A 24,316-nucleotide genomic window follows, 5' to 3' on the forward strand; every position below is an offset into this window, starting at 1 on the left:
ACATCCAGATGCTACAACATAGTGGATGGGATTTTAAGAAATCCCATGTTCACTATGTGTGCTGGGATGCCTGTGGACCATTCGTGGAGACGGATATGCGGTGCGTCTTTCCAGACTGTAGCATGTCTATTTACAGTATCTTGCGGAGACGTGAGTCTCAGTAACATAAATGTCACCCATCCAATGTATTGGACGCGGTGATTCCGCACAGTTCAATGAACATATGCAAAATCACCTTCATTCAAAAGCCAGCAGCGCTTTGGACGCAGCAGACATGTGCTGCATCCAAAATGCTGCTAAACATTGAATGTCTGCACATACCCTAAGTCCCCACTCAGGCCAGTCATGGATGACATTAAACCTGAAGAAGACTCTAAGAAGTCGAAACCGATTGTGTTTCAGTTTGAAATAAAAATCATTTTTTAATCAGAATATCAAGTTCCATCATAGTCCTTCAGGAGCGCATATTGCTGGGAGAAATATTTACTAAGTATCAGGTCCGTCATTTGTTACCAGAAATATAGGGGGCTTCCACGTTACTGGTAGCACAAAGGCTGTGGAAAAATAAAATGGTTCTCGCCCTGCAAAAGAAATTCAGCAAATTCTGTGCTCCCAATTCCAAATGCCCCCTTCCCTTCTGAGCCCCACAGCATGCCTAAATCACATTTAGGGTCCACATGTCTGGCATTTCTGTAGTGATGAGAGCCCGCCTAATTTACGAATGTATAAGCTGGGCACAACATACGGGTATTACAATGTACTGGTCACTACAAGTTAAGTTTGCAATTATCACTCAAAAACATCAACTGCTGCTTGTTTCTGGAAAATACCCATGGTCACTACACCTCTAGAAAAATACCCAAAGGGGTATTATTTCCAAAATGGGGTCACTTAAGGGGGGGGGTTCTGCTTGTCTAGCACTTGAGGGCTTTGTATATAGAGTCTGCAAACTATTATAGAAAATTCTGCGCTCCAGGATACCTCCTGTCTAACAGTACTTCTTAGCCATACGGCGAGACTCTGGAGGGACAACCTCTTTTCCTCCGCCAGGACATTAAAAATGGGTCGTGGCTGGGTCTACCAGCAAGACAATCACCCAAAACATACAGCCAAGGCAACAAAGGAGTGGCTCAAAAAGAAGAAAATTAAGGTCATGAAGTGGCCTAGCTAATCTCCAGACCTTAATCCCATTGAAAATTTATGGAGAGAGTTGAAGCTCTGAGTTGCCAAGCAACAGCCTCAAAATGTTAATGATTTAGACATGACATGCAAAGAGGAGTGGACCAAAATTGCTCCTGACATGTGCACAAACCTCATCAACTACAAAAAGTCTGACTGCTGTGCTTGCCAACAAGGGTTTTGCCACCAAGTATGAAGTAATGCTTGCCAGACAGATCAATTACCCTATATAATCGAGTATAAGTCGACCCGAGTATAAGCCGAGACACACTAATTTTGCCACAAAAAAACAGGGAAAACTTATTGACTTGAGTATAAGCCTAGGGTGGGAAATGCAGCAGCTACTAGTAAATTTAAAAAAAAAAAAAAATACCAATAAAATAAAATTGATCGAGACATCAGTAGGTTAAGTGTTTTAGAATATCGATATTTAATCAGGAGCCTCATATAATGCTCCATACAGTTCATGATGGCCCCATAAGATGCTCCATACAAAATACGCCCCATACAAAGCTCCACAAAGTTCATGATGGGCCCCATAAGATGCTCCATATAAAAATATGCCCCATATAATGCTGCACAAAAGATTAATGATGGCCCCTTAAGATGCTCTATAGAATATTATACCCCATATAATGCTGCACAAAGGTTGATTGCCCCATAGGATGCTCCATAGATTATGCCCCATATGCTGCTGCACAAAGGTTGATTGCCCTATAAGATGCTCCACAGATTATGCCCCATACAATCCTGCATAAAGGTTGATGGCCCCATATAAGATGCTCCATAGATTATGACCCATACAATCCTGCATAAAGTTTGATGGCCCCATAAAATGCTCCATAGATTATGCCCCAAACAATCCTGCATAACGGTTGATGGCCCCATAAAATGTGCCATAGATTATGCTCCATATGCTGTTTCTGCTGCAATGGAAAAAAAAAAAAAATAACATACGTCTCGTCGCTCAGGCCCCCGGACTTGCAATATTCACTTGTCCCTGTTCCACCGCTGTGTGCCGCTCAGTCTTCCGGCTCTCTGGCTGTTCAGGCAGAGGGCGGCGCACACTAACCACTTCATCGCGCCCTCTGACCTGAACGTCACAGCCAGAGGAAGCGGAAGACGGAGCTAAACGGTGGAACGGGGAACAGGTGAATATCACAATGCTCACCCTCCCGGCACGGTCCCTGCTTCTCTGTCATCCTGGGCCGGCAGCATGTTCCTGTTTTCAGCAGTCACTGTTACCGCTCATTAGAGTACTGAATATGCACTCCACCCCTATGGGAGTGAAGTCACGTCCATATTCATTACTTTAATGAGCGGTACCACGTGACCGCTGAGCACAGGAAGAGCTGCCGGCGCCCATAGACCATCGCATCGCATGGGAGAAGCCGGGACCGCGCCGGGAGCAGGTGGGTATGAAGTGACAGCCGCCGCTCCCCTCCCCCTGGGAATGACTCGAACATAAGCCGAGAGGGGCACTTCCAGCCTAAAAAAATGAGCTAAAAATATCGGCTTATATGCGAGTATTCACGGTACTTAATTCTCACTTAAAAATGCAAATAAATTTATATAATTTATGCAATGTGACTTTCTGGATTTTCTTTTTTTATATTAACCTACCCTTAAAATTATAGAGCAAATACCTATGTGTGTGTGTGTGTGTGTGTGTGTGTGTGTGTGTGTGTGTGTGTGTGTGTGTGTGTGTGTGTGTGTGTGTGTGTGTGTGAATGTACACCTATGTATGTACAGTACAGACCAAAAGTTTGGACACACCTTCTCATTTAAAGATTTTTCTGTATTTTCATTACTATGAAAATTTTAAATTCACACTGAAGGCATCAAAACTATTAATTAACACATGTGGAATTATATACTTAACAAAGGGAAGGCTATGTGCGATAACGTTGCAAGCCTGGTGGCAGCCCTACGCTGGAGCAAACTTACACACGTGCCATGCATGGCTCACATCCTTAACCTGGTGGTAAAGCTATTTCATCGCCACTATCCCATCCTGGATACATTGCAGTAGAAAACATGGTCGCTGTGTGCTTACTTCTGTCGTTCGCACCCCGTAGGTCATCGACTTTGATAGTTACAGAGGTATTGTGGCTTACCAGTTAACTGTTTGATATGCGATGTGCCGACACAGTGGAATTCCACGCTCATGTTGCAGCAACTGTGGCAGCAACAATGAGCCCTGCTGCAGTATGTCCTTTTGCATAGCCTGGGCCAACGCAGTACAGACGTGGTGCAAATCACGATTGTAGAGTTGGCACAGATGAAGGACCTCTGCACCCTTCTGCAGTTTCAATATGGCTACTAAGATGGTTAGCGCTGATGATGCAGTTATTAGCATCCCTATTCTGGTCATCTATATGGTGGAGCACACTTTGAATAGTTGTGGTCCCAGAGGAAGAGGTGGAAGCAGAGGAGGATACGGAAGGGATAACAATATCTCTAAGTGCCGAATTTTCATTGCACAGGCTGGTGCCATGGGAGGGTTGATGACCGCAATCATGGTAACAGACAAACTGTTAGTGAAGGTGCAGGAACCGATGAATAAATGGAGGATGAGGCGGACGAGTGGACCGGGCGTGCAACAGTTGGGAGATTAAAAGGATAATGATCCATTCTGTGTTGTCCGTGGTTGGCAGTAGGGGACGGAGGAATCAAGCTTGAGTGTTATCCTGCCACCAACACACCATGGAATTGGACCTCATGGACGCGCCCGACACAAGTTCCTTCTTGCTGCACTATCTTCAACATGATGACCGTATTCTTAGGATTAGAAATAGTGCTGACTACTGGGTTGTGATTCTGTTAGATTCACAGTACAAGAGTAAACTTTGCCAGATGCTTCACCCCTGGAAAAGATCATGTGCATGCTTGTAGATAGTCTTAAGGGTGCTTTTACCCAAGCCAGCAGTGAGGCACACAGTGTGCATCACAGTTATAGACTTCCAACCCCGGGAAAGTCAAGTTGTCAAAACAAAAACATTAGCAGCAGCTGTGTAAGTGGCAGAAGCAAATTCTGTGAGAAGTTTCACATTTTTTAGACCAGCCTGTGCACTAACAGAACAGAAAACAAGTCTGACATGTTGCCAACAACTGGAAAGGATGGTGCAGGAGTATCTCAAGCTCAATATGAATGGCATCAGGGAGAATTTGGACCATTTTGCATTTTGGTCTTCAAAAATTGAACTTGCTTGTTACGCCTTGGCGGTTGTGTCATACCTGGCAGTCAGCGTTCTCTAAGAACATGTCTTCAGTGCTGCTGGTCATGTCCTGATGGATAAGAGCATCTGGCTGTCCCCTGAAAGTGTAGACCACCTAACTTTCACCAAGATGAACAAGTCATGGATCTCCAATGACTTTTGCACCCCTTTCACAGATAGGGAAAATGAGGCGATGACGTTTTTAGTGTGATGCATTGATCTCGCATTAATGCAGTCTGTGACACCTTTGTTGTGGCTTTTATGCCTGCTGCTGATGTTACAAACAATTTTTTTAAATGTGGACTCAAAGTTGGGTCTCCATCTGGTGGGTTGCCCGTAGTGGAAAGAGTCTCAGAGTGCCATTATACTATTTGTACTCTGGAGAAATTGATGCCACTTTAGTGGTGTGTGGCAACAATTCTTTGAAATGTTTGCACTCCAAGTTGGATCTCTTTCATGTGTGTTGCTTTAATGAATTTGGCAAAGCTCTCAAAGCACCAGGCCTACACCTGTCACTCATCTACCTGTTACTGATCAATGTTTCAGCTATAAATGCTGGTCCAAGCCCTGTCCCATGCATCCATGCTGCACAATTATAGTATTTCTACTCTGGGTCAATTGATGCCAGTGTTCCTGGTATCTGCCCCTAATATGAGCTGTTTGGGAACCTTTTTGGCCTCCCTTAAGGTGTTGTCTATGCGTTTGCTTTTGCCTCCCATTGAATTCAATGGGATTCGGATATATACGCAAGGTTGGCTCAACTCTTGTTGTTACCATCATCTGGAGAGAATTTCGTGTCAATAGCACCTTTAGAAATAGATTTACTTATAAAATTGGTGACATCTACAATACTTATTTCACCCGCTGTTTTAAAGCTGCAGTCTGAGTATGTACATTTCTAGTGACTACATCTAAAATTCAGTGGCTAGCAACTCCAGTTCCATAGTAAACAGAATGAAAGTGGAGTATGCGTACTACCGCTCTATACACACAGTGGTCTTTTGGACCCTCACCCTCAATCATTGGGGTCACAGGAATCATATTTACCTATCCTCTAAGAAGGTGATAAACCTATTCAGTGGGACAATTCATTTTATAATGAAGCAAAAATAATATCCTACGAATAAGACAGAAAGTATAAAACTAAAATGATTATTGGTGTGGAAGTAAAATCTGCAAAAAATCTCCAAAAATATAACATGCATTCAATTTACTACTATTTTTAATATGAATTAAAAGTAAAATTAAATAAAGAAAAATAAAAGTTTCAGTCTATAGTAATAGTAAATGGTCTTGGAACAGTAGCGTCACAAACAGATTGGGATTTACAAATGCAAATTGCACTCATTACAGCTAAACTCATTACAGAAAAATGCATGCAGATGAACCACTGAATCCTGGCTTGCTAAAGTTATGCCAAGCCAGACGTTGGCCACCTTTGGCTTACAATTCATTTCAGCAATGGGCAGAGAATAGGTGCTTGACTCGAAATATTTGGCCTCTGCATAGAATAACTACTGGGTGCTAGACCAACAATGGTTCTCAGCCTGATCACTTCACTGAAGCAGGATTCTAAAAGCAGAACAAATAACTAGCAAATAAGACAATTCACAACTATATGAGATGTTATATACACAAGGCCATGCCATTTTACACTGTGATGGAAACAGATCTGGATACACATTAATTAATGACATCACACAAGCTTCTAATTTACACACTAATTCCAGTTCAGTCAATAAAATGATTTTACTGTCACTATTTCAGTCTCTCCTCCTTAGGAAAGGTGGCATTGTTCTCTATATGCAATGTGAATTTTTATTATTTTTTTTAAACTCTAAGGGGTTTTCTTATCTTAGAAATTGATGACCAAGATAGGTAATCACTTTCTCATCAGTGGGAATTTGACTGCTGGGAATAAATAAGAATTAACCGGCAAAATAGCCTTAGATTTTTTTTTTTTATCTGAACAGGGACAATCTTGGCCAAGAACTGTGCAGGGAACTTCAGTATAGCACCATCATTTTTCAACGAAGAAGGAAAACCCCAGTAATATGTTTTATACAATATACTTTTATTTTAACCGAGAATATTTTGATAGAATAGAAGATTGTTAAGTTATTATAGATATAAAGTTAATTTGTAAACACATGATGTACCCACACTTTCCTAAAACAGCTAATGTAGGAAGTAGGTATCATGAAACACAGCTACAGGTATTAGGCTAGTTTCACATTTGCGTTTAAAAACGCAGCGTTTAAAACGCAAACACAGGTGGTGAAAACAACGCATTTAGACGCATGCGTTTTCTCATGCGGTAAAAAAAAAACGCGGCATTTTGACGCGTTTACATGCGTTTTTTCCTGCGTTTGCGTTTTTGAAACGCATGCTGAGAAGTGTGTGACAGCTGCCAATCATCAAAATCATCTAGAAAACCCACTATAAATAGAAATAGCTAGGGTTGGGGTTAGGGTTAGGATCCCTAGGGTTAGGGTTAGGATCCCTAGGGTTAGGGGTAGGGTTAGGATCCCTAGGGTTAGGATTAGGGTTGAGCGACTTTTCCTTTTTTGAGGTCGAGTCGGGTTCCACAAAACCCGACTTTCTCAAAAGTCGAGTCGAGTGAAATCGGCCGATCTTCTTGAAAAGTCGGGGTCGGGGGATCGGCCGAAACACGAAACCCAATGCAAGTCAATGGGAAATCTATAATAACCATGGTCCCTCTCTAGGCTATTAAAATCTGCCCTCAGTCACTGGCTTTACCACTCTGGCGGAGAAAATTGCGCGGGAGCCCACGCCAATTTTTTCCACGATTTAACCCTTAAATTTAATAGCTACAGCGCCAAAATTTTGCACATACACACTACTAACATTAGTAGTGTGGAATATGCAAAAAAAAAGGGGGATATGACATGGTTTATTGCATGTAAACCATGTCTCATATCATGTCGGGTTTAGGCAGGAGAAATGAAAAGCCGGCAATTTAATTACCGGCTTTTCTGCTATATCGCGCTGAAGTAAATATATATATATATATATAATGTAATATATAATATATATATATATATATATATATATATATATATATATCTGTCTCAATGACAATTGTATATATATAAAAAACGAAACCCGGCTTTGGAGCGAAGATCGCCGAATTGGCCAATCTGTTTCGCTCAACCCTAGTTAGGATCCCTAGGGTTAGGGTTAGGATTTGGATCCCTTTATCACCTTGATGGTGGGGGGTGGCTTATCAGTGTGTATTCTTGTTTTTTTTCTATTGAAACGCATGCATTTAAAACGCAACCAAACGCATGTGCTTAAAAACGCATGCTTTTACATAGACAGCAATACGTTTTTTTGCGGCAAAAAAAGCCTCTAGAAATTCTACATGTTGCATTCCTGCAACAAAACGCAAGCATAGAAAAGACGCATGCGTCGTAAAACGCGGCAAAACGCATACAAAAAAAACGCATGCGTTTTTAATGTTAAATTTAGGAAAAAAAATGCATGAGTTTTTTGCGCTAAAACGCAGCGGCAAAAAACGCAAATGTGAAACCAGCCTTAATGAGTTAACTTCAAACTATGCAGTATACACACAGTGCCAAATAAGAAGACTTTCCACCACCCATTGCTAGTACATTTTTATATGGTTTTGTACAACCCTTACGGCACCTGTGTAAAACACAGAAAACTCAATGGGGCCGATTCATCAAGACTGGGGCTATATACACCAGTCTTGATCAAGGGCTCACTAGGGTAAGACATATTAAATCCATTGAATGTACTTCAATCACTGACTGGAGTACATTTGCTATAGTATATGCCACATTTGTGGCATAAATTAGGATAAATCTGTTAGACTGTGCTCAGCATAGCTGACTCCAACAAGATTCCCCTACTTTTGAAAAAGTTGCCAAAGCTAGCATAAAATGCAAAATGTCGTACATAGCTAGCAACATTTCAAACAGTTTTTTTTGTAAAACTGTTTGAAAAGTATATTTATACACAATTTAGCAAAAGTGTAGACATGAAGTGTCTCTCTACTGCTGCATTCTGCCATGTACCAAACAGATGAGTACTCTAAATATAGAGGACACAAAAAAATACGCCAGTAGTGAAGGAGTTGCAAGATTCTCTAGCTGAGATAGGAGAGAATGTTTTCAGGACAAGTACTTAACAAAAGATAACCATCATTGCTTAGCTTTGGGAACAAAGATTATTTGTGAAAGGTAGAGAAGAATGTCCATGTGGCTCTTCGTGGCCAATAAGGCCAATGTGGGACAACCAGTTATGGCAGCATTGGCTACAAGCAAAGATCATATTTAGGCATGGTATTGCAGTAAAGATAGGATCTGGGCATGGTGTTGCCTTGATTCTTGCGCTATGATCTTGTCTTAGATGATAGTCTGTCATAAGTTGTTAAAGGAGGAAACAGCCTTGTGAATGCTATGCCTCCAACACCTGCAGTTCGCAGATAGGGCAGGTCATAGATTTGTCAATATGGCAGGCATCAAGGGATTTCTTCAGTGTGTCCTAATATTTCTTCTTTAGTACCCCTCTGTCACGTGGCGAGTTAACCATATAATGCAATCTTGAGTAGAGGATGGTCTTCCATCCTTGAGATATGTTCCTGCCCAACACAACTGCTTCTTCAGCATCATGGCCTTGATGTTTTAAACTTCTGCCTGTTTAAGAGCAGTGTTGGTGAAATCCTTGCAGACGCAAGTAAGGCATCGCTGATGGAAGAGCTCAAAAGGCCGAAGGTGATGGCGGTAGATAATTCACTCCTCAGATCCATATAGGAGGGTGGATAATATGACAGTGTTGCACATGCTGACCTTTGGGCATTTCTTCAGATGCTAGTTTTCCAGACTCATTGTATACTCTACCAAATGTACTGTATGCTTTGGCTACACTGTTATCAATCCCTTGTCAATGACATCTGAGAAAATAATGCATTCTAGGTAGTTGAACTACTGGACTGTCTTTAGCTCTGATTCACCAACAGTGATGTGTTGAGGGGAGGGGGGAAGCTTCCTGGGGCGCCAACTGATAAAGGATCTCTGTCTTCTTTGGACTGACATCTAGTTCGGCAGCTTCTGCAACACAAAATGTTATACACTGTAGGGCTGCTTCTGTATAGGAGACAAAGGAAGCATCATCTGCAAATAGCAGCTTTCTGACAAGTCGTATTACGGTCTTAGTGTGGGCCTTTACACAATTCAGGTTGTGCAGACTGTGTCGTCTGAGGTCTGCTATGGTCCTTTGAAGCAACAAGGTAAAGAAATTAGTGAAGAAAGTTGATACAGGTACATAGCCTTGATTAACGCTGTAATTTACTGGGTTCTTTGAAATCAATGCTGTATGTGACTTAACCAGACTCGCATTCATGTAGCTGGATGATCATTTTGAGGAACATATGTTAAATGTTATTTAATTTTAAGCAGGTTTTCCATGATTATTTTTATTATATGGCTTTGTGGAGTCAAAAACAACATACTTAGCTACAATCAATCATTGCACAGTCTTTATTGACAAGCTGCAGCTGGCATCATGACCATACCACACATGATAAGAGATGGGCGAAACTGAGCAGTAAAGTTCAGTTTCTGTAGCGAACACCTACTGTTCGGGCACGGACACCGAACACGGACTTCACCAGGAAGTGGGGTGTTACTGTTCGGTTCGTCCCCCCAAACACAGGGTGTTTGTCGCGCTGTCATGTGCATGATAGCGTTGCAAACACTGCTTCTAAATCATTACAGACGATCAGACAGCCACAGTTCCCATGCTGTGAAATGACAGTGTGAGTCCGCAGCTGTGATCGGAGGTAAAAAGTTTGCCTCCGGTCATTGACTTTGGCTGATGGGACTACTACTATGCCTACTTTACATGAGTATGGTTTAATTTAGAATCATTAAAGAAATCGGTGTCATTCTTTCAATTAAAGAATTTTATTCTGGCTGTGTGTTTATTTACAATATCAGGTTGAGCAGAAACCTCTCAAATACTAAGCCATGGCTTGATGTCAACGGACAATACAAAGGTCACATCAACCCCACAAATATGAACCCCACTTGCCTCCGCTACAGGGCAAGTGGGAAGAGCCAGGCAAAGCGCAATAATTTGCGCATCTAATAAATGCGCCTTTTTTGGGTGGCTGTGGGCTGCTATTTTTAGGCTGGGGCAAATATTAATGGCCCCTTACCAGCCTGAGACTACCATCCCCTAGCTGTATGCTTTAGCAAGGCTGGTTGTCAAAAATGGTGGGACCTAAAGTGGTTTTTTTGTTTTTTTAATCAAATAATTTAAAAAAACAGCATGGGGACCCTTCTATTCTTGATAGCCAACCTTGCCAACGTTGACAGCTGAGGGTTACAGCCTCCAGCTTTCAGTTTTGCCTGGCTGTTTATCAAAAATACAGGGGAACCCATGCGGTTTTTTTTTTTTTAATTTATTTATAGCACAGGCACCAGCTGATGAATACTACCATCAGCCGCCACCTGCTCTCGCTGTTATACGAGGCAGCAGGCGAAGGCTGATGGGAGAAGTGGTCCCATCATCCGACACTAGTGACCAGAAGTAAACTTTTTACCTCCGATCACAGCTGTGTCACACCCGCACTTTACTGACAATATGTCTCAGGGTAATATTATCCCACACTGTCGGAACTTCAGCTAAACATGATCTTTGCCCTTGGACATTTATGCTAGCCTCCTACATTCAGTCTTTAGAAGTCACTATCTATATTTAGAACCCATTAACTTCATTCTTCAACAGTAACCTCATATATGGCAGCAACACTTAAAGTTCCCTGCCCCTTCATATATACTGTTATATGACTCAACAGACCTATATTATTGATCCCGTGTCTCATCACAAAAGCATATTACCCTTAGGGTATGTGTCCACGTTCAGGATTGCATCAGGATTTGGTCAGGATTTTACGTCAGTATTTGTAAGCCAAAACCAGGAGTGGGTGATAAATGCAGAATTGGTGCATGTCTTTCTATTATACTTTTCCTCTAATTGTTCCACTCCTGGTTTTGGCTTATAAATACTGATGGATAATACTGACCAAATCCTGATGCAATCCTGAACGTGGACACATACCCTAAGGCTACTTTCACACTAGCGTCGGGCTCGGCCCGTCGCGGTGCGTCGGGCCGAGGTTCCCGACGCTAGCGTTGTCTCCGCCGCACAACGGGGGCAGCGGATGCATCCGCTGCCCCATTGTGAGGTGCGGGGAAGTGCGGGGAGGTGGGGGCGGAGTTCCGGCCGCGCATGCGTGGTCGGAAAAAGCGGACCGTCATGAGCAAAAAACGTTACATGTAGCGTTTTTTGGTCCCGACGGTCCGCCACAACACGGCGCAACCGTCGCACGACGGTTGCGACGTGTGTCAATCCGTCGCAATACGTCGCTTAATGTTAGTCTATGGAGAAAAAACGCATCCTGCAAGCACTTTTGCAGGATGCGTTTTTTCGGCAAAACGACGCATTGTGGCGGATTGCAGTTAACGCTAGTGTGAAAGTAGCCTAATACTGTGCGCAGGTTTAGTGCCGGGGGACACCCGTGTTTTCTCCCCGATGTGATACACATTTTTCCATCTTTTCTCACATGTTTTTTTGCTGCTTTTCTTCCTCACCCCATAATTTTGACATTGTCAGATATTTAATGTTTAAATAAAATTTTATATTTTTCCTAAACCCATTTTGCTGTATTATGTTCTGATTTATCTTATACATTTTTAGTTTTCATCATTTACTATTTTTGGATCTATCAATTTAGAGATCCTTCTCTTTGGTTGGTCTTATGTCATGGCTTAGGGGTATGCTCCACTTGGCCAAGTGGATATTTTTGTAGGTTTATAAGATTGAACTGTTTGCTCATAATTAAAAAAGTTATGTTTGGAGCAAACCCAACACAGCGCATCACCAAAAGAACACAATACCCACAGCGAAAGGTGGTGGAGGCAGCATTATGCTTTTCACCACTTGGAACTGGGACTGTAGTCAAGGTGGAGGGAATTATGAACAGTAATATCAGTCAATTTTGCTTCAAAACATTCAGTCTTCTGTTAAAAAGTTGAAGATGAATTTTACCTCTCAGCATGATCACGACCTAAGCATACCTCCAAATCAATAAAAGAATGCCTGTGAAGATCAAAGTTTTGGAATGGCCTGGGCAGAGCTGAAATCTGAATCCAATTGAAAATCTGTGGGATGATCTCAAGAGAGCTATACACTGGAGATGCCCTCATAATCTGACACATTTTGAGCGCTACTGCAAGGAAAAGTGGGCAAAGATTGCCAGTTGTAGATGCGCCATGGTGATAGACTGCTACACAAAAAGATTGAATGTTATCATAAATTTAAAGGGTATACAACATCTACTAAAAGTATTAGTTTAATGGTGTGCATATTTATGTAACCACATTATTTTTGTTCTTTATTTTTCCATGAAGATATGGTAAAATAGAAAATATGATATTAGGAAGATGGTAGTCAGTCTTGATGCTTGGTGGTGTGCAATGGTATCATGTATTGTCTAATCAAAGTACAGAGAATCACAGCACTCGGGTAGATTGCAGTGAAGACTATAACTTTATTGATAGGTCAACATATGGCATTCAAATAATTCTACATATCAAAAGGTCGGGAATGTTTCTGTCCATATGGACCTTGGTCATAGCCTGGTGTAATGTAGAACAGCATTCAAGTCAAGACTGTGCCATCATATGGCACAATATTCTACATCGCACCAGGCCATGACCAAGGTACAGATGGGCAGAAACCTTACAAATAACTTGTATGTCATAACTAGTGATGAGCGAGTGTACTCGTTGCTCGGGTTTTCCCGAGCACGCTCGAGTGGTCTCCGAGTATTTGTTAGTGTTAAGAGATTTAGTTTTCAACGCAGCAGCTGAATGATTTACAGCTACTACCCAACCTGAGTACATGTGGGGGTTGCCTGGTTGCTAGGGAATCCCCACATGTAATCAAGCTGGCTAGTAGATGTAAATCATTCAGCTGTGGCGATGAAAACTAAATCTCCGAGCAGTCATAAATACTCGGAGACCACCCGAGCGTGCTCAGGAAAACCCGAGCAACAAGTACACTCGCTCATCACAAGTCATAACTTATCATTCTCACTGCCAGCGATTACAGTAGAACAGTGTTTCTCGACTCCAGTCCTCAAGACCCACAAACAGGTCAAGTTTTCAGGATATCCTTCGTATTGCACAGGTGATAATTTCATCACATTCTCAAGCATTCATTCCATCACCTATGCAATACTAAGGAAACCCTGAAATCATGACGTTTTGGTGGGTCCTGAGTACAGTTGAGTGAATTTTTCAAAATTCGGTTCCAATTATGATCGGCGGCAGTTACTATTTTTGCAGTATTTGCCAAACACAGGCGAACGTCATTGGAGTCAATGGGAGTAGAAATTACTAAATATGTTTGGATCCGATTATCAAACATAAATTCAGCACGAATAGGGTACCAATATGTCATGAAAATGGCAAATTCAGATTCGGCGACGGATTGCAAACATATTCGCTCAACTCTAGTCTTAAGGACTGAAGTTGAGAAACACTGGATTAGAATGTTGTGGCTTCTGTATCTTAGCTCTCAACATATAGAGCAGCTATGCTGCAGATCAGTCACAGTTGCCCATGCTGACCTCTGTCTACCCCCAAAATCCCGACAACTGGCAAACGTGTATGTTATTTATTAGGGTAAGAAAAAAAAAAGTGTCTCAATCCCCAGATTTCAATCAAAAAGATCATCTGTGGAATGTACGGTAAAAACAAGTCCTATCCATGAAGTGGACTTAGAGCGTCTGCTGGTGTCAGAAGGCACAGAACATCATCGGGAGACTTGTAGACTTCGTGACTTAGCAGCTGACCGCTGTTCTTGAAGATGAATGAAGTCAATATAATGTACTAAATTAACTCAATACTTTGTGTATTTCCTCACTGTTCCTACATGTCATTTGGGTTTCAGTATAAACTCGAGTGGTCACCTATAAGTATAAAAATAACTGAAAAAAGTTCAATGCAGTGAAGAAACGAATATAGGATGAAAGGGAAAACACTGACGGCAGAGTGTGCAGACAGCAATTGCAGCTTCAGAGAATGTTCATTCTAAATGTTATAATCATCCCATGTAACAAAACATAACAAGCCTTTGGCAAATGGTTTAATCATTCTTCCAAGCAGTTGCAAAAATTATAAGGTAGACTTATTAAAAAAGTTAGTTCCTGAAATCCTAGTGGGAAAAGCTTTTTGATTCGAATAACCTCGAATTGACACAAATGCACCAGACAATAAAAGACTTCTTACCTCATGTGTTCTCCCAGCCCTCAGGATGCTGCTCTCAAGTGCATCCCTTCTACAATTATTTACTTGTGTTAACTTGAGATCCGCTGCTTTAAGTTTGTCCTGTAGAAATTTTATTTCTGATTTCTGTGAAGCTATTATGAGTTCCAGTTCCACAAGGGATGGATGTTCCAAGTCCTGCAGTAATTAAAATCATAATTAAAAAGGAAATTATATGGCATGATTAATAGAACACACACATTTCTGTAAAAGGCCATTATTTCCAAACACTTTGTTAGACGTATACGCTCTATAGATGTTTGCTCAGCCTAAAAATGATGAACTATACTTCCAGAAGTGCTGCCCACTATGCACCAGAATTTGACCTTACACTTTAAAGTATTTACTCTCTGTAAATGAACAAAACGTCAGACCACAATTATATTCTCCAATTTTTCAGGCACATCATTAAATACTTAGTAGCCTAGATATTTAACCCTTTAGATGCTAGAGGCTGTTACACATTTTGCACCTCTGTTATCCAACACAATGTTGACATGTGAAAATTTAAAAACAAATTGAAAAAAATACTTAAAAAAAATTTAAACAGCTATAAAAATTACTCCTTACATAGTAACTTTATTTTGTAAATGTTTGTTCACAACCAATTAGAAATTTAGAATTTCACATCCTCTCAAGAATTCAATATACTACACCTCTGCTGCTTCTAATGTCCACATTACATGAAGTTATGTTCATAAATTTATAAAAATTAGAGACCAATATGTGCTTTTAGAATGCAAGCCTAAGGTAAACCCAATATTTAAACATCTATTTCAATAAAGTAGATGAGAAAGTAATATCTAGCCATTTAAAACTATAAATATCCTTAACCCCTTTAAAGAGAATCTGTCACCCCCAAAATCGTATATGAGCTGCGGTCACCGGCATCAGGAGCTTATCTACAGCATTCTGTAATGCTGTAGAAAAGACCCCGATGTAACCTGAAAGATGAGAAATAAAGGTTATATTATACTCACACAGGGGCGGTCCCGCTGCGGTCCCGGTCCGATGGGTGTCGCGGTCCGGTCCAGCGCCTCCTATCTTCTTACGATGACGTCCTCTTCTTGTCTTCTAGCCGCAGCTCCTGCGCAGGCGTACTTTGTCTGCCCTGTTGAGGCCAGAGCAAAGTACTGCAGTGCGCAGGCGCTGGGCCTCTCTGACCTTTCCCGGCGCCCCTGATGCCGATGGCCGCAGCTCATATACGATTTTGGGGGGTGACAGACTCCCTTGAACATCCAAGGCTGCTTGCACGTTAATGACCAAGGCAAATTTTTGCAATTTTGACAACTGTCACTTTATGATGTAACAACTCTGGAACGCTTCAACGGATCTCACTGATTCTGAGAATGCAATTTGTGACATATTGTACTTCATGGTAATGGTAAAATTTCTTTGATATGACTTGTGTTTATTTGTGAAAAAAATGGAAATTTGGTGAACATTTTGCAATTTTCAAACCTAATTTTTATGCCCTTAAATCAGTGAGTTACATCACACAAAATAATTAATAAGTAACATTTCCCACATGTCTATTTTACATCAGCACAATTTTTTAAACATCTTTTCATAGGAAGTTATAAAGGTTAAAAGTTGACCAGAAATTTCTCATTTTTCACAACCAAATTTTTTTTTTTGTTTGAGACGACATCACATTTGAAGTGACTTTGAGGGGCCTATATGACAGAAAATACCCAAAATTGACACAACTCTAAAAACTGCATGCCTCAAAACCTCAATGAAGAAGTTTATTAACCCTTCAAGTGCATCACAGGAATTTTTGGAATGTGGAAAGAAAAAAACAAATGAACATTTAACTTTTTGTCACAAAAATATTACTTTCGACCCAATTTTTTATTTGCATTTTTGCAAGGGTAACAGGAAAAAATGACCCCAAAATTTGTTGAGCAATTTCTCCCCCAGATACCCCATATGTGGGAGAAAACTACTGTTTGGGTACACAGCAAGGCTTGAAAGGTAAGGAGCGCTATTTGACTTTTTGAATCCAAAATTTCCTGGAATAGCAGACACCAAGTTGCGATTGAAGAGCCCCTGGAAATTATACCCCTTTGGGAATTTATCTACAGGTGTAGTGACAATTTGACTCCATGGGTGTTTTCCAGACATAAGCAGCGGTGGATGTTGCAAACTGCCATTGCAGTGCCAAAACATTGAGTCCATAATAATAATATAATAATGTTTATTTTTAAATAGTGCTAACATATTCCGCAGCGCTTTACAGTTTACAAACATTATCATCGCTGTCCTTGATGGGGCTCACAATCTAAATTCCCTATCAGTATGTCTTTGGAATGTGGGAGGAAACCAGAGAACCCGGAGGAAACCCACGCAAACACGGGGAGAACATACAAACTCCTCACAGATGTTGTCCTTGGTTGGACTTCAACCCAGGACTCCAGCGCTGCAAGGCTGCAGTGCTAACCACTGAGCCACCGTGCTGTCCTGCTCATGCACCTGTAAATTAAGCGGGCTCTGATCGCTACAGAAATGCCAAACATGTAGACACTAACTGCGGTTTAGGCATTTGGATTTGGGAGCACAGAATTTGCTGAATCTCTTTTGGGGGCGAGGGCTGTTATGATCCCAGTGGCTGGGGATCACAGGAAATACTAGCTAAGTAACTAAACATTGACACGAGCTCTAGGGAGGTGGTAACTGGACTGACCGCAAAACCTGATCCTATCCAAACACACTAAAGGTAGCCGGTGAACGTGCCTAAAATCCTGGACGTCTCGACGCAGCCTGAGAAACTGACTACCCCTAAAGAGAAAGCAAGACCTCACTTGCCTCAAGAGAAATAACCCCAAAGATATAGGAAGCCCCCAACAAATAATAACGGTGAGGTAAGGAGAAAAGACACACGTAGGAATGAAAACAGATTCAGCGAATGAGGCCCGCTAATACTAGATAGCAGAAGACAGATAGCGAACTGTGCGGTCAGTAAAAAAACCCTACCAAAATATCCACGCTGAGAAATCAAGAACCCCCACACCAACTAACGGTGTGGGGGGAGAAACTCAGCCCCCCAGAGCTACCAGCAAGCTGGGAAATCACATATTAGCAAGCTGGACAAGAAACATATAGAACACTGATGATCAAAAAATGAACAAAATGGAAACTTAGCTTCTCTTGAAGAGACTGGGAGCAAGGTAGTCAGAAGGAATCAGAATAGCACTGAATACATTGACAGCAGGCATAGACTGTGAGTCCAAGTGAGCTTAAATAGAAAACCAGCCCACAGATAACGAGACAGCTGATGCCAGTCACAAACCTGCAGAAAGACAGCACTCACACAGTACCACTTGTGACCACAAGAGGGAGCCCAGAAATAGAGTTCACAACAGAGGGCCATTTTGCTTTTCCACATCCTTTCCAACATGGAAGCCCCCTATATTTCCGTTAACAGATGACGGACTTGAGTGGGGACTTGATTTTTTTGTGGATTGAGTTGAAGCTTTTATTATATTCCGATATTCGTACCATTTTCGTGATTATGACATTTTTTATTGCGTTCTATTCCGATTTTTGGGGTGCACTTTCACTTTCTGCAGTCTGATCGCAGTTATAAGGCATAGCAATACAATTATTTCTATAGACCTATAACCTGTCAGTGCTGCAGACACAAGTTTGTTAGATCATGGACTGTGCATGATCTAACTAACTTGCTAATGCCTGGCGACATGGAAGACGTCATGATGACATCGGGTCACCATGACAATGATCGGGACCCCACGATAACGTTGCGGGGTCTCAGATCGAATTGCAGAGTGGCTTTCTTCCCTCTGCCTGCATGCTAAATGCTGCAATCACAGCATTTAGGGGGTTTAAGTGCCTGAGAGCCAGATGTCATCTGTCAAAATCAGCTGACATCGGGCGGTGAGGGTTCGTGCAGCGCCTCTGTAAGAGCAAAATTGTCATGATGTATCCATACATCCAAGGTCGGTAAGTATCAAGCGACCTGGACATATGGATACGACTAAGGTCGTAAAGGGGTTAAAAGAGAATCAGTCAGTAGGGTGAACCCTCCTATAAAGGACATGTTGGTTATAGGACACTGAATAAAATGATATCCTGATATCTGCAATTTGATGTCTCATTCCAGAGAAATCCTCTTTATTCTTATTATGTAGATCTCCCTGGGAATTTGTCTCCAGAGCTTATTTTACATGAAAGTGTGCATTACGAGTGAGACATGTAGGTCAGGAGAGCAGACTGACAGTCATTACATGTCATTACATGTCTCACACTGGTAACCCCCCATTTAATTTAACCCCTTCACCCCCAAGGGTGGTTTGCACGTTCATGACCGGGCCAATTTTTTCAATTCTGACCACTGTCCCTTTATGAGGTTATAACTCTGGAACGCTTCAATGGATCTTGGCGATTCTGACATTGTTTTCTCGTGACATATTGTACTTCATGATAGGGGTAAAATTTCGCAATTTTCCAACTTTGAATTTTTATGCCCTTAAATCACAGAGATATGTCACGCAAAATACTTAATAAGTAACATTTCCCACATGTCTACTTTACATCAGCACAATTTTGGAACCAACATTTTTTTTTTTGTTAGGGAGTTATAAGGGTTAAAAGTTGACCACAAATTTCTCATTTTTACAACACCATTTTTTTTAGGGACAACATCTCATTTGAAGTCATTTTGAGGGGTCTATATGATAGAAAATACCAAAGTGTGACACCTTTCTAAAAACTGCACCCCTCAAGGTGCTCAAAACTACATTCAAGAAGTTTATTAACCCTTCAGGTGTTTCACAGGAATTTTTGGAATGTTTAAATAAAAATGAACATTTTACTTTTTTTCACACAAAATTTATTTCAGCTCCAATTTGTTTTATTTTACCAAGGGTAAAAGGAGAAAATGGACCCCAAAAGTTGTTGTACAATTTGTCCTGAGTACGCTGATACCCCATATGTGGGGGTAAACCACTGTTTGGGCGCATGGCAGAGCTCGGAAGGGAAGGAGCGCCATTTGACTTTTCAATGCAAAATTGACTGGAATTGAGATGGGACGACATGTTGCATTTGGAGAGCCCCTGATGTGCCTAAACATTGAAACCCCCCACAAGTGACACCATTTTGGAAAGTAGACCCCCTAAGAAACTTATCTAGATGTGTGGTCAGCACTTTGACCCAACAAGTGCTTCACAGAAGTTTATAATGCAGAGCCGTAAAAATAAAAAATCATATTTTTTCACAAAAATGATCTTTTCGCCCCCTATTTTTTATTTTCCCAAGAGTAAGAAGAAATTAGACAACAAAAGTTGTTGTGCAATTTGTCCTGAGTGCGACGATACCCCATATGTGGGGGTAAACCACTGTTTGGGCGCATAGCAGAGCTCGGAAGGGAAGGAGCGCTATTTTACTTTTCAATGCAAAATTGACTGGAATTAAGATGGGACGCCATGCTGCGTTTGGAGAGCCCCTGATGTGCCTAAACATTAAAAACCCCCACAAGTGACACCATTTTGGAAAGTAGACCCCCTAAGGAACTTATCTTGATGTTTGGTGAGCACTTTGACCCCGCGAGTGCTTCATGGAAGTTTATAATGCAGAGCCGTAAAAATAAAAAATCATATTTTTTCACAAAAATGATCTTTTCGCCCCCAATTTTTTATTTTCCCAAGGGTAAGAGAAGAAATTGGACCACAAAATTTGTTGTGCAATTTGTCCTGAGTGCAACGATACCCCATATGTGGGGGTAAACCACTGTTTGGGCGCATAGCAGAGCTCGGAAGGGAAGGAGCGCTATTTTACTTTTCAATGCAAAATTGACTGGAATTAAGATGGGACGCCATGTTGCGTTTGGAGAGCCCCTGATGTGCCTAAACATTAAAACCCCCCACAAATGACACCATTTTGGAAAGTAGACCCCCTAAGGAACTTATCTAGATGTGTTTTGAGAGCTTTGAACCCCCAGGTGTTTCACTACAGTTTATAACGCAGAGCCGTGAAAATAAAAATTCCTTTTTTTTTTTTCACAAAAATGATTTTTTAGCCCCCAGCTTTGTATTTTTACAAGGGTAACAGAATAAATTGGACCCCAAAAGTTGTTGTCCAATTTGTCCTGAGTACGCTGATACCCCATATGTGGGGGGGGGGGGAACCACTGTTTGGGCGCATGACAGAGCTCGGAAGGGAAGGAGCGCCATTTGGAATGCAGACTTAAATGGATTGGTCTGCAGGCATCACGTTGCATTTGCAGAGCCCCTGATGTACCCAAACAGTACAAGCCCCCCACAAGTGACCCCATATTGGAAACTAGACCTCCCAAGGAACTTATCTAGATGTGTTGTGAGAACTTTGAACCCCCAAGTGTTTCACTACAGTTTACAACGCAGCCGTGAAAATAAATTTTTTTTTTTTTCCCACAAAATTTTCCCAAGGATAACAAGAGAACTTGGACCCCAAAAGTTGTTGTCCAATTTGTCCCGAGTACACTGATACCCCATATGTTGGGGTAAACCCCTGTTTGGGCGCACGGGAGAGCTCAGAAGGGAAGGAGAACTGTTTTACTTTTTCAACGCAGAATTGGCTGGAATTGAGATCGGACGCCATGTCGCGTTTGGAGAGCCCCTGATGTGCCTGAACAGTGGAAACTCCCCAATTCTACCTGAAACCCTAATCCAAACACAACCCTAATCCCAACGGTAACCCTAACCACACCCCTAACCCTGACACACCCCTAACTCTAATCTAAACCCTAATCCCAACCGTAAATGTAATCCAAACCCTAACCCTAACTTTAGCCCCAACCCTAACCCGATCTTTAGCCCCAACCCTAACTTTACCTCCAACCCTAGCCCCAACCCTAACCCTAGCCCTAACCCTAGCCCTAACCCTAGCCCTAACCCTAGCCCTAACTTTAGCCCCAACCCTAACTTTAGCCCCAACCCTATCCCTAACTTTACCTCCAACCCTAACCCTAACTTTACCCCCAACCCTAGCCCCAACCCTAGCCCCAACCCTAGCCCTAGCCCTAACCCTAATGGGAAAATGGAAATAAATACATTTTTTTTAAATTTATTATTCTTCCCTAACTAAGGGGGTGATGAAGGGGGGTTTGATTTACTTTTATAGCGTTTTTTTATATCGGATTTTTATGATTGACAGCTGTCACACACTAAAAGACGCTTTTTATAGCAAAAAAGTTTTTGCGTCTCCACATTTTGAGACCTATAATTTTTACATATTTTGGTCCACAGAGTCAAGTGAGGTCTTGTTTTTTGCGGGACGAGTTGACATTTTTATAGGTAGCATTTTCGGACACGTGACAGTTTTTGATCACTTTTTATTCCTATTTTTGTGAGGCAGAATGACCAAAAACTAGCTATTCATGAATTTCTTTTGGGGGAGGCGTTTATACCGTTCCGCGTTTGGTAAAATTGATAAAGCAGTTTTATTCTTCGGGTCAGTACGATTACAGCGATACCTCATTTATATCTTTTTTTTATGTTTTGGCGCTTTTATACGATAAAAGCTATTTTATAGAAAAAATAATTATTTTGGCATCGCTTTATTCTGAGGACTATAACTTTTTTACTTTTTTGCTTATGATGCTGTATGGCGGCTCGTTTTTTGCAGGACAAGATGACGTTTTCAGTGGTACCATGGTTGTTTAAATCCGTCTTTTTGATCGCGTGTTATTCCACTTTTTGTTTGGCGGTATGATAATAAAGTGTTGTTTTTTGGCTCGTTTTTTTTTTTTTTCTTACGGTGTTCACTGAAGGGGTTAACTAGTGGGACAGTTTTATAGGTTGGGTCGTTATGGACGCGGCGATACTAAATATGTGTACTTTTATTGTTTTTCTTTTTTTTTTTTTTAGATAAAGAAATGTATTTATGGGAATAATATATATATTTTTTTCTTTATTTAGGAATTTTTTTTATTATTTTTATTTTTTTTACACGTGGAAATTTTTTTTTTTCAACTTTTTTACTTTGTCCCGGGGGGGACATCACAGATCGCCGATCTCACAGTTTGCATAGCACTCTGTGAGATCGGCGATCTCATTTATCGCTGCAGGCTTACAGAGCTGCAGCTGCAGCCTGCTCTTCCCTTGTACCGATCGTCTCAGGGAAGCCCGCAGAGAGCCCCCTCCCTGCGCGATGCTTCCCTGTACCGCCGGTACACCGCGATCATGTTTGATCGCGGTGTGCCGGGGGTTAATGTGTCGGGGGCGGTCCGTGACCGCTCCTGGCACATAGTGCCGGATGTCAGCTGCGATAGGCAGCTGACACCCGGCCGCGATCTGCCGCGCTCCCCCCGTGAGCGCAGCCGATCGCATATGACGTACTATCCCGTCGGTGGTCATATGGGCCCACCCCACCTTGACGGGATAGTACGTCAGATGTCAGAAAGGGGTTAAAATAAGCTCTAGAGGCAGATTCTCAGGGATAACTATGGCCCGCCAATAAATCTTAACAGCTCATTTACACATTATGCGCAAAATGTGGATTTCTCTGTAATCAAGGTGTCATATTGTTTTACTTGGTATGACCTACATGCTCATATAGATGGCTTAGATGGCCTGCTGAATAGTAAATAAAAAAAAAAAAAAACATCTTATATTCAGTATGTAAAATAGGGGGCAGGTCAATGAGGAATCAGTGACCTGTCAGAAGCCATCAGTATGAATATATAAGCAGAGCACAGACCATCCCAATGCAAAAGCATATCATTAACTCAAAACCACAAGTATAGATTAAACAACAACCCCAAGACGGATTTCATCAACCAGGGTATCATTTTAATCAGTATAACGGTGCCAACCTGACACTGTCCGTAGGTTACTAAGCACAATCCTGCTGACAGGTTCCCTTTAATGATTGCTTATAAAAGTAAACATAAATGAGTGTATTAGGTGAGTGGCCTGTTCACTAAAGTGAATATAAAGAAGGAAAAAAAAATATTTGAGTTGGCGTGTCAACCCATACCTACAGAACAATAATAAAATAAGTGGGACCACAAAAAACTGATACAGAATTTTTTTACATTTTTGCCTGATGTTTTATCTTTACCTTGCACCTCTTTAGTAGAAGGCACTTGAGTTATATTAAAGCTAACCTGTCATCAGGGTATTGCATCCCTAACTAATGACATGTGAGTAAAGAGCCTTTAATACTTATTAAATGTATAACTTGCTTGAATTATTATATTTTGATGTCTTAGAGAAACCCAGCGTTGAAGTTTAAGTTTCAAGTGCAGGGGGAGGGCACTGCACTTCCAGCTCTATTGCCTCTCTCTTTTCCTTGCTCGCAGTTGGTCTCTGATGGACAGGCCACCACTATGAGTGACATGCCTCCATCACCTGAAATTTTGTGTAGGTGACATCACTGCTTTGGAACATGTGCCGTACATTCCTGAGGACATCGTGAGAGCCGCCAATTGATCTGCGCATGTATTGCTCCCTCTGAGATGACCATAAGGTAATTATGGCACCTAAACAAATTCTCAGGCAGAGGAGCCTAGTCATCCAGAAAAGAGTGACCCATCTA

The 24,316-nt window shown here is 41.5% G+C and overlaps 1 protein-coding gene across 3 annotated transcripts in view; it reads right to left on the reverse strand.

Annotated features, from left to right (window-relative positions):
* The window catches only part of CNTLN (centlein), a 578,743-nt gene that overhangs the window by 318,731 nt on the left and 235,696 nt on the right, over window positions 1–24,316 (reverse strand). For all 3 annotated transcript variants that reach the window (XM_077249936.1, XM_077249945.1, XM_077249954.1), the window contains one exon: window positions 14,744–14,917. In XM_077249936.1, coding sequence (XP_077106051.1) covers window positions 14,744–14,917 — 174 coding nt within the window. The remainder of the gene's footprint in view (window positions 1–14,743; window positions 14,918–24,316) is intronic.

The sequence above is a fragment of the Ranitomeya variabilis genome, chromosome 1 (assembly GCF_051348905.1).
Source record: "Ranitomeya variabilis isolate aRanVar5 chromosome 1, aRanVar5.hap1, whole genome shotgun sequence".
In the NCBI taxonomy this organism is placed as follows: domain Eukaryota; kingdom Metazoa; phylum Chordata; class Amphibia; order Anura; family Dendrobatidae; genus Ranitomeya; species Ranitomeya variabilis.